This window comes from Sciurus vulgaris, assembly GCF_902686455.1.
Source record: "Sciurus vulgaris genome assembly, chromosome: 9".
NCBI lineage: Eukaryota > Metazoa > Chordata > Mammalia > Rodentia > Sciuridae > Sciurus > Sciurus vulgaris.
In genome coordinates this window covers 46487282-46504780 of record NC_136469.1, presented here as the reverse complement: position 1 = coordinate 46504780, position 17499 = coordinate 46487282, and the positions used below count along the sequence as shown (strand labels likewise).

Genomic DNA, 17499 nt, shown 5'->3' with positions numbered 1-17499 from the left:
CTGATATAGTTTTTTGTTCATTGTTTCACTAAACAACTTTTGCTGAATAGGCAAAGCCCTGTGACACCGTTGTGCACCAAGATGATTTTGAAAACTTCATTTATAGCCTAGCTGTGTTCCCATGGACTACTGTCCCTCATTTCCTAACAGCCCAATGAAGGAATGTTCATGATCCCTGTTTAGACACAGGATAGTGGCCCAACAGAATGAAGAGACTTACACAATGATGTTCAGCTATTAAAAACCAGAGTTGGAATGTAAGTTCAGGAATTATGATTCAAAAAGTAGATCCCTCTACCCCTGCCCACTGCGTAGTCCTCTTAAACTACATGAGATCTAGCAGACACATGAAACACAGAGTTCATAACAGAAAAGATTTAAGGAACACAATGCCTACACTCTTGTCATCAAGCCAGTGTTGCTGGGGTTCATGTTGAGCCTCAGCTCTGATAACAAAGACCTCTGTGTTATTCCTGGTATCCAATCATCATCACCCTGCAGCCAGTCCCCGTGATTATATCCCTGGGACTAAGTTCCTATTTCAGCCTCCTGCCTCATACAAGTCTCTCATGAAGTGGGGTCCTGCTTTACTCTAGACAGGACTAGATTCCTGTCCTTGAACCCAATATCTGGGACTTTCATTTCTTCTAAACAGATCCTCCTAAAGTCCAGAGTCCCTGTCTGTACTGTGGAATTTGCCTGGTCTTCTGTAGGCCCTAGTTCAAACCGGCAGCAGCATGCATAATTTGAATGACTGCCTTAGCCAAAATCTTTGCTTTCGGGTTAACTATCCTTAAACCATCCTCCACACTGCTGCTTAAATCACTATTATATAATTTAAACACAATTACATCCTTCTTTACTAAAAATTTCTCACCAAACCCCTGAAACCTCTAAGTTAAAAAAAAAAAAAAAATCAAGCCTTGAAAAGAAAAAAAAACTCTTACCTTATTAACTACCACTCATCCTAGTTTACTACACTTTAGCTGATTCAAACTTCTTGTTAATGCTGTAATAGAAAAATAGTTTCATGTCCCCAAGTATTTGCATATGCTGATCCCTCAGTCTGGAATGCTTTTATCTCCCAATGGTCCAATGGACAAATACCCATTTATCGCTGATACAACCATAGGTGTTAACCCACTTTCTCCAGAGGTAGAATTTCATACTTTCTCCCCTGTGTTACCAGGGCACCTCATGGATGCCTATGGTGAGTTACTTTCACCCTGCATCATATATTGTTATTGGCGCAAAAGCCTCAACTCCTCGAGGGCCAGCGTCTTTTATTTAATTTTAAGTACCTCTAGAAATTTGCTTTGCCCATCTCTGTGGTAGCTCACTACTTCCTGTTGAACCTCTAACTCATTACAATATATTCTTTATCTGTATCGACCACACTCTTCCCCACAATATAGCGATATATCTATATCTCCAATTTCCAACACTAAATCTAGGTCTTGTCTTCTTTCAGTTTGCAGTTAACAAAGACAAGTTTATTTCAATGTCAAAACACGACAAACTAAATGACAAGTTTGAAGGTTTTAAATCCATTGGGAGTGGAGTGCAGTATGGAGATGCTTAATGTAAAAGGTGGCATTTAACTTGGGAAAGATTGTCATCAGGATAACAGAACTCTTGACAAAGGACAGACAGCAGAAAATAAGGTTCTGAATTAGGTTCCTGGCCAAGGAGATGTGGGAAGGCTGCCAGGTCACCTACTTCCATTAACTAGCTGGGGCAGATTAGAAAGATACTGGAGATCCTAGGAGCTATGTATACCTAGGAGATGCTGCATGATAGGGATACAGAGAAGCATTTGCACAGTAAACAAAAGAAGTAAGTACTTTTTGTACTGTTTGGGTTCTCTTTCTGTTTGTGCTGTTGTTATTCAGAGAAAACAGAAATGTGAGGTAAAGGCATTAAAAAATTGCCTAACTTCAACACATTAAAAATAGAAGAAAACAAGACTGAGGCTTGGGGAAAGATTATATTTTAGAATTCAATATGAACAATCAGGTAATACTGGGAAATGGTAGAAAAAGAGAGCATAAGAAAATCAATGAAGAAAGAATTTATTCTGGCTGAATATTGGAATAATCCACAAGCATGGCTAGAGTTTATTTAGAGTTGATTTCTTTTCTAATTATAAATGTTGGAGCTCAGGGTTACAGTATCCCAATGTATGGTACCTTGGCATGATGGGCACTTTGAATTGAAGGTAAGGGGCTCAGAAGCAAGATCTTTGCCCTCTTCCTCCTGTTTCTCTACCCCAAGCTTAGTCAAGGAAACAATGATTCTTCTTGCTGAAGTCGGGTCACAGATATTCGAACCACTTTTAGTTTCCTCTATCCTTCTGTGTAAGAGTTGGCCACAAAGAAATCCTCTGACCTACTTTGTCTGACAGCAGATTACAAGACCCTCATTTCAAAAGAGGTCCTGCTCTGCCTTATATCCAGGAAGGCACAGAGAGGCCAAGAAGAATTCAGAAAGACAGGCCCTGGTGGGTTCCCCTTTGAATCTATTATCATCAGGTCATGTCCTCTTTGGATATGACATTTCTACATGTCTGTCCATTTTTTATCAAAACTAGCATAAAAATAGAATACTTTCCACAAGTCTTTGGGTCTTTATTTCACATCATGTAAAACTTTGATTAAATAAAATAAATCTGTTATGCTTTCTCTTGTTAGTCTATCTTTTGTTTAGAGGAGTATTGGCCAGGATTCTTAAGATGGTTGAGGAAAGATTTCATAGCTTTCCACCTCTACATAGAAACAGAATTTTCACCATTTAGGAATTTCACAATTATTAGAATTTTCATGAAAAAAAACCCAGCACATTAACAAAATAGAAGACAATTGAGACGAAATACAGTAAGTATGCTTATAATTACATATATAAAATATATAAAAATATTTAATTACTAATAAAATATGTGAGATAGTTTGTATTTTCTGAGTACCTACTATTTACATAGTAGTCTTTAGCATTATATGAAGTTGTATGTGAAAAATCAACTTCCTCTCAGAAAAAGTACTCTTTGTATATTATGACCTTCCTATTAATTCTATTTTCTCTCCATCCTTTTAAGAAAAAAGTATGTGTATTCTTGATTTCCCATTAGTATTTTTCCTTAACTATTTATACATACATTTTAATGTTTCATTTAATATCTCTGTAGATTTTAAGATTAGTTAAGATGTTTCTGGGATGAATATTTCCACTTTATTTTGGCTAGGAAATGAGAGTAGGAGTCAAGAGTTAGAATCCAAAAGATTTTAGATAGCATGAAGGAGAGGGGCCCTACTTACCAAACCATGCCTGCTGGTCTCCTTGAACTTCAATGGCTAAGCCAAAGTCTGCCAATTTCACAGCTGCTCCCTTGGATTTGCTAGCTAAAAGCAAATTCTCAGGCTTTATTTAGAAGGAAAAAAAAAAAAAGAGAGATTGAAGTGAGAACCTATTTTAAGTGGCTATACAAAACTAACAGTATTTTTACAAGATTAGGGGAGGAAAAAAAATGTCATGCACTGTCGTCTCTCCTGGAGACTGCCATTCCTAAATTGCAGGGAAAACATGGTTAGAAATGATTAAAAATGATCATGTGTGCAGGCTTCAGACAGATGCATAAATATTTTGAAGAGTACTGTACAGAGGGGAGAGATCAAACGAATGAGTACACCTGTCTTGACCTGCTCACATGTTTCCAAGGACCAGCTGAGGTGCAGACTTGGCCACAGACATTGACTTATAAGCCTAACAGAGCACAGACATTTTCAGCAGAAGGAAACTTGGCAAAATGATAACAAGAATTGGACCAATCTACAGACATTTGGCAAATGAAACTATGCAAATTAAATCCTAGTTGACTTCAAGAGTTTGGACCCAAATGTAGTGATTTTGATTCCTCAATGTTTCCAAACAATTTCTGTACAGATTTTGGAGACTTAACTCTGAATTATGTATTAAAAATGCTGTCTTTAAGAATCTGTTTATTCTTAAAGGCAGAAAGAGTATACTACTATTTGCCAAATGTTATAGTTAGCTTTTTCTTCTTTATAAGCCAGTTTTTTAAACACAATTTACATTTCTTCAAAGTGTGACTCAAAACATTGCTTATGTATTTATTCTCCCATCTCAAAATATGGTGGGAAAGATCCATTTTATTTTCCGGGTATTCACCATTACTCCAGGACTGATAACTCAGTCTTGGAAAGAGGCTGTGTCTACACCATTGTTTCCCAATCAGTGAATCCAGACACATTGGTACTTTCAAAATAAACACCATGCCATCTTCCTTCTTTGGATCCCCTCTGTAGATTTTAAGAAATGAAGGAAGAAGGTGGCTAGGAAAAGGAGGCTAGTTAATATATATAGCAAAGTCTATGCAGTCCAGTTATCTGGATGAACATATGGTACTGGTATACATATGGGAGAGTGATTCAAAATCTTCCTACTTGGCGCTAAGAACCAGCAAATTTGGAATCTGCATCTCAGACTGAAAAAAGTTGGGAAACAATGGGCACTACAAGTGTCAAAACTATTGTTAGGAAATCTAAAAACTGATTCAATCAAACTGATTTTGTTTATATATTGACAAATAAGGAATTCCAGATTTTTTCACCCAATTGGTTAATTTCTTCTTACTGAGTCAGTTCTGTTAGTTGTTTTGACCTTGTGTAAACACAGCCCAAATCAGTGTTTAATTTATTAATTAAGCCAGCCATGCAAAATAGCAAAAACCCATAACCAGAACTTGGAAGAAATTAAGTTAAATCTATAAGAAATTGGAGTGTGGGAAAGTAAGTTTTAATCAAGTTACCAGACTTAAGGCTATTGCTGCTCACTGCCATCAGATTCATCACTATCATGATAATTGGTAAATATGAGGAAACCTTTGAAACTCTTTAGGGCTGATAGGATTTTGAACTGCCTCAACACTATACAAATAATTTAGTTTGGATTTTAGAGTAAGGATGTCTCAAGACTATGAAAGATCTCCGCACTGAAATAACTTTTAATTAAACCTAACATTTGAAATGCTTTGGAACTCTGGTTGTTTATGAGGATACTGAAGTATGTAATCATGTTAAATCATTCACATTTGACATTTTACTTTCACAACTAAAATTTACCGTTCACTACATTCATTCATTTTCTAATTTAATCAAGATATAATCTCCAACTCTTAGTTTATGGAATAACTAACCTGGACAAACCCCATCAAGTGTAAGCAATGGTTGATTCTATTTCTTTGTGACCTTTACATTCAAAAGCATTGAGATGTCAGAGATGTTTGCTAATACACATCTGACCTCATTTGTTAAGCACAGACTCATTGAAGAGTTCCAATCATTTAAGAAATCATAGCCATTTTGGAACTTTTAAGTCAAATGGTTTTGAAGTTTGTGGAGAAAATGCTAGTAACATCAATAAATAAACTTTTTAAAGATAATTTAATTTGTTTTTACTCATCACTAAATCAGAAAGCGTTTGGGCAGTGCTATGTGCACTAAACCCTTAAACACCAACTCTCTGCTAATTCAGAAGAAATGGAACTCCTTGAGTTTTATCATGAAGGACCTCTGAATGACTGGGGCAAAGATCCATAACTAGAGAGGACCTAGAAGACTTGACTGTGGGGTCATCCAGGAAAATAATAAATCCATCTGGATTGGCGTTTCACCCTACACCCATGACGACTGTTCAGCTGCAGTTATGGACAGGAAAAGGCAGGGCTATTTCAAGGGGATTGCATATATATTTAAAAATCAATGGCATTGACTGGTTTTACATTTACTTATACCTTCTAGGCAAACCTAAAATATAGAATTGTGGAATGTAAGCTGAAAACATTACAATGATTATTGTATTAATGAAAGAAGTATTTGCTATTGAAGGTTTTAATCAGATGATTGCTTTAAATAGCCAGCTCCATTGATATGCTGAAAATATCACACAATGCCAGGCCTGGCTCTACAACTTAGACCCTCATTTTAAAATAAAAAATTAAATAAAATATGGGTAGGGATGTAGTTCGGTGGTAAAGCGCCACTGGGTTCAATTCCCAGTACCACCAAAAAAGAAAAGGAAAGAAAGAAAATCATGCAAACTTGATTTCTGTGTAACTCTTTGTATATAATCCTGTTTGAATAATTCTGTTATCATGTTATTGAGTGTTGGGGGCTATGCCATACGGACTACACCAAGATGGCACCTGGCAGCCAGCCAGAAGTTGTTTTGATCACATCGGTGGTGAGGAAGTCAGTTAACATAGACACACCCAGGTGCTTTATCATTGGCCATATTCAATTAAGTCCATGCACACAACGCGTGCACCTGTGTTCCCGAGTGCTCCTGCTCGGGCCTGCTCGTTTTGACCTTTACCATGAGTGGACAGCTAGCTCTTCCCCTGATCTTCACTTAACTAGCTTGGCCCTACCCTTCACCTCCTGGAGGGAATATAAGCCGGCTCTCCTGGAGCGCCAGTGTTCCCCGGTTTCTGAATCATCAATAAACCCTTTCGAATTCAAGAGTCTCACTACTTGTTTGTCTCCCACGCCAAATTGACTCCGCTGGACGGTCGTCAATTGAGGGTGTGGGAAGCTTAATTACCAAGAATTTCTAAAGAACATTTTTGAAGTAGGACAGGTACATTTACTCTGATTTTCTTGAATCACTACCACTTATTATAGTCACCTTGAAAATATATTATACTACAGAAAGTTCATTGCCAAGTGGGTTAGTTCAAATTCTGAATGCCCACAGAAAGGAAGATAATTAATCGTTATATTCCACCAAGTGAAAAAGAGTAGAATCTCTCAGTTAATCAGTGGCTGTCTCCTTAGAAAGACGCTAATTTGCTGCTATACCACTATATTGATCTTCTACAATGAATGAGACAGGGAGATTAGACCTTTACTATGAGGGACAGTTGTCCATGGGCCAGAAATGGGAAGCATTACAACTAAAAAGAAATGTGAAAGTCTGGCTCACATGCTGGCCCTAACTTTATGTGGACTTGGGTAACTCACGACTCTTGGAGCTCGCTAATTAGCTCCTTTATCTCCAAAATAAATATTATTATACATCTATGAATTATATCTCATAAGTGTCTATGGAATGATGAAATCTGAGGTTTCATGTCATAGGACCTTCATCCTCTGTAGGGACAATATATACATTAGTGATTAGCTTTGACGGTCCAGGACAGCTGGCCATTTCAATGTGTAGGACATTCAACATTTAAATCTATTATGTTAATCTTTTATTTATTGAGATTAACTCTAAATTCCTACAATGTGATCACTTTTAGGTTGTTTTTTAAAATAGATTCTAATGACATTCTCACACATAGGTTCCTTCCCCACCCCATTGCTTCCAAATGATGCAGGATTTTCCATGACATCTGGTCTCAATGTCAACAACCATTTATAGCATATCAGCTGTAATGAGCAGCAACTGTTTGTAAGTTTTGTTCTGTATTTCCATATGGATACAATGGCAACTTCTTTCAATATGATCCAAGATTTTCTTGAATCTGTTCAAATATCTCAAAGTACTCAGGCAAGTTGTGAAATCACTGTTAGAACTGGAAGAGACTTAGGCAATCAAATAACTCAGTCCCCTCAGGTTCTAAAGAGATGAAAGCCAGGTCTTAGAGCCACATTCCCTATTTCTTTCCTTTTAAAATGATGTGATAGAAAACTTTTCTGATGTTTTAAAAATGTTTCATTCTCAAGAGGTAGTCTACTTGGTATATCTGTTTAGAAGAGTTTGAAGTATTAAAAAATATATAGACTTACAGCAAATAAAATAAGTGGAAAACTTATGAACAGCACATAGTTTTACTCTTGCTTCTCCAATTGTTTATTAAGGAACTGATTTAGTAAAGGTAATGGTCATTTTCACCACTAGTCAGATGGAAGGTTTAGCTGGGTACATATGTGATAACTATCCTCAATAAGACTTAACCATTGGGAATACATGTGTAAAATCACATGTATTTTACTTCTTTTTATACTTCCTTCTTTTTTACTATTATAAAAATAATAAACTATTAATTTTATTATTACATATTATTTTGTTCTTATGTTACCTTGGATATTATTCTTAAGGAGTGAAGACTGTCTTTTAGAGATTCTTTCCTCTATTGGAAAATAACAATATTTCAACAAGAAGTTCACCATCCTCTTCTTTGGTGTGTTTTCAGTCACTTTTTTTCTGAGCCAGAGAGTGTGTGAACAAAGCTCCCAGAAATAAACAAAATGAAAATCTGCATGAATTGAAAAGCTACTTTCATCTTGCACACAGTACAAGAGATTTGGAGCTTTTATTTTTGTATGGAATGATTGCCTGAATTCTTGTCCCTAGCACAGGGAGTTTCTAGCTGAGTTTTCGATCAGGAAGTACTCTATTGTCATGGGTACATGAGCAGATTCTTGGAATCTCTTGGTATTTCATTATTGTTTCTTGATTTACTTCTTTTTTTTTTTTTGTACCAGGGATTGAACCCAGGGGCACCCAAACACTAAGCCACATTCTCAGACCTTTTTATTTTTATTTTTTTAAATTTTGAGACAGGGTCTTGCTAAGTTACCTAGGACCTTGCTAAGTTGCTGAGGTTGGCTTTGAACTTGAAAACCTCCTGCCTCAGTCTCCTGAGTGGCTGGGATTATAGACATGTGCCACCACACCCGGCCTAAAACTTTAAACTTTTATCTAAAGATGTTTCAGAAAAAAGTAGAATTCTTGTGGTAATATAATTATTCAAAATATAAAGTCCAAATTTGATGTATAGGTATAGAATGTATAGGTAGGTATAGGTATCTCCTACCTATAGTTAACAAAGACTGAATGCTTCTCATCCTTCTCCTACCCCTAATAACTAATTTATTTCTAACCTGACTGTACATTTATTTCTCTGAAGCAGTTTTAGAAATTCCACTCCAAAAAACTCCAGAATTGTTCTCTTCATTAAAATCTATATCTATATCTATATCCTCATATCCATCCATACATCCGTCCATCCACCCATCCACCCATCCATCCAATGATTTCTCCATTCAGTAATGTTATTCAGAAGGGAGGCTAATAGGAAAGAAAGGAATTTCTAATAAGGGAATTCGCAGTGTGTCAATTTGTTATTAGAAGATTCAGTTGTTTCTATAAAGTCTCCTATCCACATTGCTATTCATGAAGTAGTTTAATAATCCTTTCAAACATATTGGAACTGAAGAAATATTACTACTTTGTATGAAATATGGTTATTTGAAAAGCATCACTATAGTAACCCTTTTTGTCAATTCACAGAAATTATACTCCATATGTTATTTTATTGTTTTCTGGTATTGAGGAGTGCTCTACATTTTAGAAATTATTTTGAGATAGGATCTTGCTAAGTTTCCAAACTGGCCTTAACTTCAGATTTTCTTGTCTCAGACTCCCAAGAAGTTGGAATTACAGGTATGTGCAACCAGGCCTGGCTTGATAGGTTCTTAAACAAGAGTTTATGCCATCTAATCTTTCTATATTTCTTGTGACATCAAGAGTTGTCACTTGTTACTGCAAATTCTCTTTGACATAATATTCTTCTGAAGGAAGTACTTGTTTGATGTACTTACTCCCCCAAAATTGATTGCCTTCATATGGTCTAAATCAAATGTGGCCAGTGCATTTTTTTTTTTTTTTTCAATGTCACCAGCTAGTGGCAGAGTGCTGGCCTAGCATGCAGAGGTCCTTAGTTCAATCGCAGCATTACAAACAAACAAACAAACAAACAAACAAAAACCACTTTTACTATGTCTTATTTTCCAAAGTCTGTTGGCCAATGCCAACTTATTAATTTCCTAAGTAGGAATTTTTTTTCTTTATACACCAGTCTATTGTCAAATTATGTTTCCTCTATTCTACATTATAATTTAAATATGCCTTACTTTCTTTGATCTTAATGATAAAAAGTTTCTATATTTCTGGGAGATTCACAGGCAGGACTATTAAAACCTTTTTGATTTATTAACCATTTCCCTCGAATAGTTCTTAATGCCAGTGGTAAAATTACTTGCCCAATATTATTTTGACCTATTCTTTGACCTCTGTAAAAGTTTTTTAATTCATTTAACTGAATTGACAAGTGGTAGTGATTAAGTATGTAGACTTGGAACCAAATTGCTAGGGCATAATCACATCTTATTAGCTGAGTTAGTTTGAATAAATTATTATTTCACTTTTGGTTACCGAATTTTCCTGACATAATATGGGGACAATCATAGTACCTTTCTCATAAAGATGTTGTAAAAATTCACATAATGCAGCGTAAGGTTGCTAAGGTTCTGCCCTAATCCAGACTGTCCCAGAGACTCTGGTTCTATCCTTCAACTATAATGGTGTAATTTTTCATCAATGCTAGATCTCTCCAATACAACCTGGGTCCACATCAATTGACCCACCACTGGCTGCTTCTCAGATGAAAGACTGCAATCCATGTATCCATAGGGCACTTCTTGGTGTTGTCTGGTGTACTTCTTCATGCTAATATTCTATCATTTGGGACCTTTTCCTATTACTTGTTTCTGGGACTTCCTCCAATTGCCTCAGTTTTATTTCTAGGTCCTCATAATTTTTGATCTGGTGGATTCCAAAGGGTAGTAGTTAGCCAAATGTTCAACTGGTGATCTTCAGTCTGAAGATATTATCATCCTCTTTATGTTATTCAAATATTAACACGCTCAATAATCTATTAAGATCGCCTTTTATATTATGAATGTATAATCCACATACATTTGTATTTTTGGTTGAACTGCATTCATTTCTAAATTAAATGAATATGTTGCAAGTATTTGTTAGTTTAAGGTCCCATGATAGGTATGGAGGAGGAATACATAATTTTAAATATCTATTGTTCCAGGAGGAGGCATAAAGACAAATTGTATAGCACCCATGCAGCCATATATGCACTTGATAATGATTAAAAAACAAAACAACAACAAAAAAAAAAAAACACAAGATTTCCCATGTCTCTCTCTCTCTCTCTCTGATGTGGACTAATGAAACTTATGTGCATTAAACATTTTAACTGTACACTAACATATGAATTGGGATAGGAAATGAAAAAAAAAAATGTGGCCAAGGAACATTGTGGACCACTTTTTAATTTAAAGTCTGGTAATAAGCTTCCATAGTACAACTCTTTTCTCCATTTTACTGTATTGGTAAATATACCATTACAAACAGAATATTTATCATGCAGAATACAAATCTTGGTAAAGGCATAAAACGAAGCTGGGATTTAGAACACTCAAGGTGGGCATCTGCTGCTCCTAATGCCCATGCCTTGGGTCCTCTGATTACCAAATGGTCCACTGAAACAAGCAATGAGAACCAGATTTAGCTGTAGTCCAGCCACGTCATCAATTTGACAAAACTAGGACAACAGTTACAAAAGTCCTAACAAGTCTCATAAATTTATCTCTGTCCTTTCCCAAGATCAGAATGAGAATGGACAGCCAAAATTCTCTTCCGCTTTGGGAGAAATCTGATGGGTAACATAGTAGGCTATTACTTTGATAGAAATACTTTTGGTAGTAGGCCTCTCTAGAGATCACTTGCTTAAGCCTACGTTTTTAATTACTGACTTTAGTTCATATCAGAAAATATGTCTTTCTTCACAGCCCATGTCCCAGGTTCAGTGCCATCTCTAATTAAATTTCCAGTCTTTGAAGGGCTTAGCTAAGTCCAGACAGGAAGAGAATTCACATTTTTCATGCTTGCCTTTATTTTGCGGGGTGGGGGCACTACTGGGCCTAGCACAGGCTAATCAAGTGCTCTACCACTGAGCTACCCCTCCAGCCCCTTTTTAAGTTTTATTTTGAGGCAGGTGTCACTAAATTGTGGAGACTGCCCTCAAACTTTCTATCCTCCTGCCTCAGCCTCCTGAATGACTGGGATTATAGGTGTGTGCCGCTGTGCCTGGTTTATACTTGACTTTTACAGTACATTCCAGTTTATATAACATGGAATAAAATGTTTTAAGTGATAGATTTATCAAATAGAGTATCTAATAAAATAGCGCAAATATTGTGCATGTCCCTGTATGTTTGGTGAAAAGGAAAGTAGTATTGCAGGTTCCGAGATGTAACATAAAGGGGTTGTGTCTGCTGTACATGGCTACTGAGAAATTTGGGGGTGATTACCAAAGATATAAATTTTCAAAGGAACATACTGTTTTTCCTTTATCATAATGGGTACATTTGGTATGAAGTTCTATTTGACACAAAGAAAATGCCCTTAGGCATACCTTGCTTTTGATAGTTATAACCCTCAGAATCAATGAAAATTAAAAGATTCCAGGAAACTTGAGTCAATGTTTTGCATACAAATCACATCTTCATGTAACCAACTGTTGATATTTAGAAGTGTATTCTAGAACATTAAATGAATTGGAAACTAGAGATTTACAATTGATTATAGCCAGGGAAGTCTACATAAGAGAAAATCGTGTAGGTCCTTCCAATGAACACCTACAGTGTTAGGAGACATTCTAAATTTGCCACCTTTTTACTAATGCCTAGAAAATGCCGAGGTTGCAAACAAAGAATTGAAAATATATGGTACCATATAGTACATTAGCTATTTCCCCCACCCTGTAGTTTTCTTTTATTTAAATTTCTGGGCTTTCACTATTTTTCTGATATACCACAAGTAAAGCCAAAATGTTGAGAGAAGAGAACAGAAAATTAATTTAAAAAGTAGTCTCTTTTTGAACTATTTCATTTCTAAATGATCTAAAAATATTTTGTCCTCAATGGTAGCAGACACTGAGTGAAGTCTTAAAAGTATTAGGAAGTATTGATGTGAGAATAAAACTATATGTTATATGCACATTATCTGATAGTATATGTATTTTCCTATCTGTATTTTTAGAAGACCCAAATATCTTGGTCCCCAGGATATAAATACATTTAGAACCAAGAGGTCTCAGTGTCCTCAGAATCCCCAGAACTAATAGTAGGGGAAATAGAACATAAACTTCAAAATAGCACCCAATCACTTGAGCCAAAAGTCTACATAATAACATTTTATAATTTTGATAATTCTTTACATAATGTTGGGCATATAATATGAATATTAAATAACATGTTTGATCAATGTCCACAGAACAATTTTAAAATGAAGAAGAGATCATTAGTCCTACTGAAAGTCACATTAAATTCTATATCTATTCCTAGGTGTAAGGAAATATAGCAACCTATTTATTGTTAATATTAGGAAATTATTTCTCTCTGGATAAACGAGGATTTATATGTCTCTAATGTGTATTAGAGATGAGATAAGAGAGTGTGGTGAGGGAAAGTGCCTGGCGAGGGAAAGTTTTGGAAGGAGTCCACACATTAAGCAACAATTTTATTGCTTATATTTTGCCTTTACAGGCATAATTGCAGCTGAACAGTCATTAGGAACTGTGTGGTGGTTTAATCTCCAACGGCATTACTCACCTTCAGGTCCCGATGGACTACGCCCATCTGATGGCAGTGTAGCACAGCCTCCAGGATCTGCTGAATGCAATGACTGCATGCAAACACCAGGGGGCGTGTGTTAGTTCCAAGCTTACACTCACTGTCTGTATACCCTCAGAGAGACTGGGTTAAAGTGCAGAGCTAGCAGACAACTGGAGTTGTATTTTAACTCCTTCAGTCGTGTAAACATATTGCTCAAGTAGAGTGACTACTACCTCAGAACCATCAGAATCTTGCCAGATATAAGCCTGAGGAGGGATCCACTTGTTCTAGAAAAATCCATTTTAACAATATTTCATTTGGTTCAGGAGCTCATTTCTTGGCTATAGATTCTTCCAGGAAATGAACTGGAACACATATAATCTCTGTAGTTGAGCTCTTCCTCCAACCCACGCATAAAAACTGTTTGCCTAGTCTCTCCCATTTTTCTGGTATAGTTTTAAAAGCTGTTACATTAGCAGACAAGGCACCATTAAGATTAAATTAGGATACGTAATGAATTTTTGATAAATCATTAACTTCTTGTGCTTTAATTTAGCTGGCAATTATTATCTCTTGCCTAAGGGTTCGTCAGACTCAAATGGAGCAATGTGTAACCAGTTGTTCTGCTACAGCAACCCATGGTCTCAGAACAGAAGTGGTGTTTAAATCTACAGGCGGACATACATCACAGGCTGCGTTTATCTCCAGGCTAATGCTGGACAATTCAGGAAAGCCTGCCCCCAAACCGCCTCTGGTAGTTTATTGCTTGGAAACGTAACAGGTTATATTCTTCATAGTGTCCTTCCCTTTTTGCTATGATGTATATTTAGCCTGTAGATGAGCAAACTGAAAGAGCCATCATGCATTATCATTTCATCATTTACTCTTTTCAGGAGAAAGTGGGAAAGGCAAAGGAACCATATTAAATAACCACCCACCCTGCCCTTTCCCCAGGAAAAACAAAACAAAACAAAACAAAACAAAAAAACTCCTTTGTTTCAGATTTATGGACTCCATATACTGACCTTCAGGTCCCTGTGAACTATGCCATTTAGGTGACAATGATTTACACTTTCTAGAATCTGCTGTATACAATGACTGCAAAGATACAAGGGCAGAATGGAAGGGAGAACATTTTAAAGGCACATAATCACATTGAATACAAAATAAAATGAGAGTTCAAATGAAACAAACAAACAAACAAAAATTATAGTTCTTCACTTGTTTTTAGCTTTACATCAGAATTAAGTAATGTTGAATAAAGCTAATTTTGTTTCTAACAAAAATGACATCCAACATAGAATTTGTGACAGGTTCAGACAAAACAATTTGAGCTGTGTTTTTTCATTATAAGTGTACAAATTAAATCATCCAATATAAAACTTGAAATTTCCATCTTTAGGAAGAAAATTTTAAAAATAATTACCAAAATGCTCTGGGAAAATTCTCCAGAGATATAAAATTTCTAGTTTTTTTTCTCATACACATCTAAACTGTTTAAAATCTGAGGTCACAATTAAACATAGGTGTTGAAACAAGAGGGTCAACACAGATGAAGTGGAAGGTGAAACGAGGGTTAAAAAAAAGGGGGGACACATTTACCATATTGACTCAGAAGTGGTATTTCCTGTATAATGTATCAATAGGAAAACTAATTGCAAGTCTCCAATAACAGAGGGAGAATTTAAAGTAAACCCATGACATAAAATAAACCCCTCTTCAGTATAAGAATACCCTGGGGAAGGGCTGGGGAGCTTGCACAAAGAAATAAATAATACATATACACATCAATAAAAATTTAAAATTCCCTAGAGCACTGGTAATTGTTAAACCCATTTCCATACACTTCAGTGAAGGGAAATTTTTGTTTATCACTATTCAAAATGCGAATTTTATCTATTCTTAATAAAGACTCACTGATGTCAAATAGACTGCTAATTAAATTAGGAGAAATTGTCTGACTGGCACCCATACGGTCCCATGAGCTATTATCTGACATACAATAATGCAGAATGTACCACACTGATGACTTTTGTAAAATTTCACTGTGCAATTCAAATGCAAGTGTGAACAGAACTGCATTCATTTAAGGATGAAGCGAACAATTTGATAAAGACATTTTCAATCATTTAATGTACAAAATAATATTATTCTAAAGGAAACTGCTGAATTAAAAAGTTATCAGATTTACTAGAGTATAAACATAAAAAATTGATCATGATTATGATTTTCTAGCTCTAGCTCTATTAACAGTACTAGTGAATCTCACATTGATAGTCATTGACTATGCAGTTTATTTGAGTATTATCATTATTTTTAAATCATATGATGCTTTTTTTCTTCTATCATAATGTTCACTTCATGCCCTTTTTTTTTCTTAAGGAATATTTCTCTCTCTTTTCTCAAAACAGCATAATTTATTGCACCTAGGGAATAATATAAAATAAAAAAATAAACATTACTCATCTTTACCATTTTATACTAGTAAGGATGGATTCAACTCTCAATTTTTTTTATTTTAATTTTTGTTTTTGTGATGTTCACCATCAAAACCAGGGCCTTGTGCATGCTAGACAAGTGTTCCACCACTAAGCCACATTTCTTGTTTCTCAATTCTTAAATTCTTAAGGGCTAGTAAGAAAACACATTTTCAAAAATGTTTTGAGGAATATCCACCTTTTCTGCTTGTAATTGGAAGAGAATGCTTCTTCATTTTTATTTGTAGGACCTATCCTAAAAATTATAGTTAATTTTCAAATTTAATATAAGCATGCATATTAAATAATTCAACTCACAGAATCTGACCTATTATCTATAGGGCTCTTCAACAGTGAATATAGTCTCTATCTTTATTTGAGCCAATATTGTTCAAATAAACCAGCACATTTAACATAACTTTGAGAGACAAAATAAATTATGTTTCCTAACTTGTTTACTACCTTGATTAAAATTATTACTCCCACTTAGCAAATGGGCTATGTCTGCTCTGAGAACCCTTTTCTAGACCTAATAAAGATTTGAGGTAAACTGAATAACTAATAGTACAAGAGACACAGAACTTTCTATTTGACACTGGCAGTAAAAATTCCATTAAAAATTAGAAAGTTATGTACAGAGAGAGTCACAGAATGCTATAAACAGTAGCATTAAACCGAGAAAAATCAGAGATTTAGAAATGAGCTCATGTGTGCATGTGCTACTTTGGAGGGATGGAAAACCTTGCCTATCAGCAGAATATCTGCAGAAGGTCCTGCTACAGAGGCATGGCCATGAGAGCAATAGAGAATGGAGGCAGAAAGCCAGTAGCTGAATTTTCATAACATCTCATTTATGAGCTAATTGTTCTTGCTCAGATTTTTCAAAATAAGGGACAACTACAGAATATATAAGGAATGCTGAGGAAATTGACACGATGAAGTCTAAGTAATGCAAGCAGGTGGATTTCTGTTCTGTCACTCCCAAAATGTTGCTCTGGGTTAGCCTAGGAAGTTCCAAAGTAGGCAAAATGTTAGCCTTTAAAAAACTTCTATAACGATATCGCCAGTTAACAAGACTGGGAAATTACCCTTGAATCCTCTGAAATACCTGAATATTTTTCATGTCAGAGTTCCAAGGGTTTTAATGAGACTTCCAAAGAGTTAAGTAGCCAATAAAAACACTTTAAAGAGGCCACTGGGGTGTTTGGGTTCGTTTCTGCTTCCTAACTTGATGTGCAACTGCTCAGCAGAACTTTCTGTGATGATGGAAATGCTCTGTATCTCTCTGTCCAATTGGTAGCCACCAGCCATTTGTGGCTATTAAGCCCTTGGAACATGGCAAGCCCAGGTGAGAACTGATAAAAATAAAATTCAGACCAGATCCATAGATCTGTTTTCTAAGAATCAACCTAGAGATCCTTAGAAGAGATAAACTTCAGTTAAGAGGGGCTTCTCAGAAAAAGAAGTCTGAGATGCTATTATGAGATTCTCATAAATGTGAACTGTTATGGTGCATTTAAATATAC

General features: G+C 35.7%; 1 protein-coding gene across 16 annotated transcripts in view; it reads right to left on the bottom strand.

The window, feature by feature from the left end:
- Nucleotides 1-17499, bottom strand: part of CAMK2D (calcium/calmodulin dependent protein kinase II delta) — a 338382-nt gene that overhangs the window by 65337 nt on the left and 255546 nt on the right. For 15 of the 16 annotated variants that reach the window (XM_079154639.1, XM_079154649.1, XM_079154647.1 and 12 more), the window contains exons 6-7: nucleotides 14522-14594; nucleotides 3312-3414 (exon numbers count right to left, since the gene is read on the bottom strand). In XM_079154639.1, coding sequence (XP_079010765.1) covers nucleotides 3312-3414; nucleotides 14522-14594 — 176 coding nt within the window. Of the gene's footprint in view, nucleotides 1-3311; nucleotides 3415-13493; nucleotides 13567-14521; nucleotides 14595-17499 lie in introns of all 16 variants that reach the window. The other variant, XM_079154642.1, reaches the window with a different exon arrangement.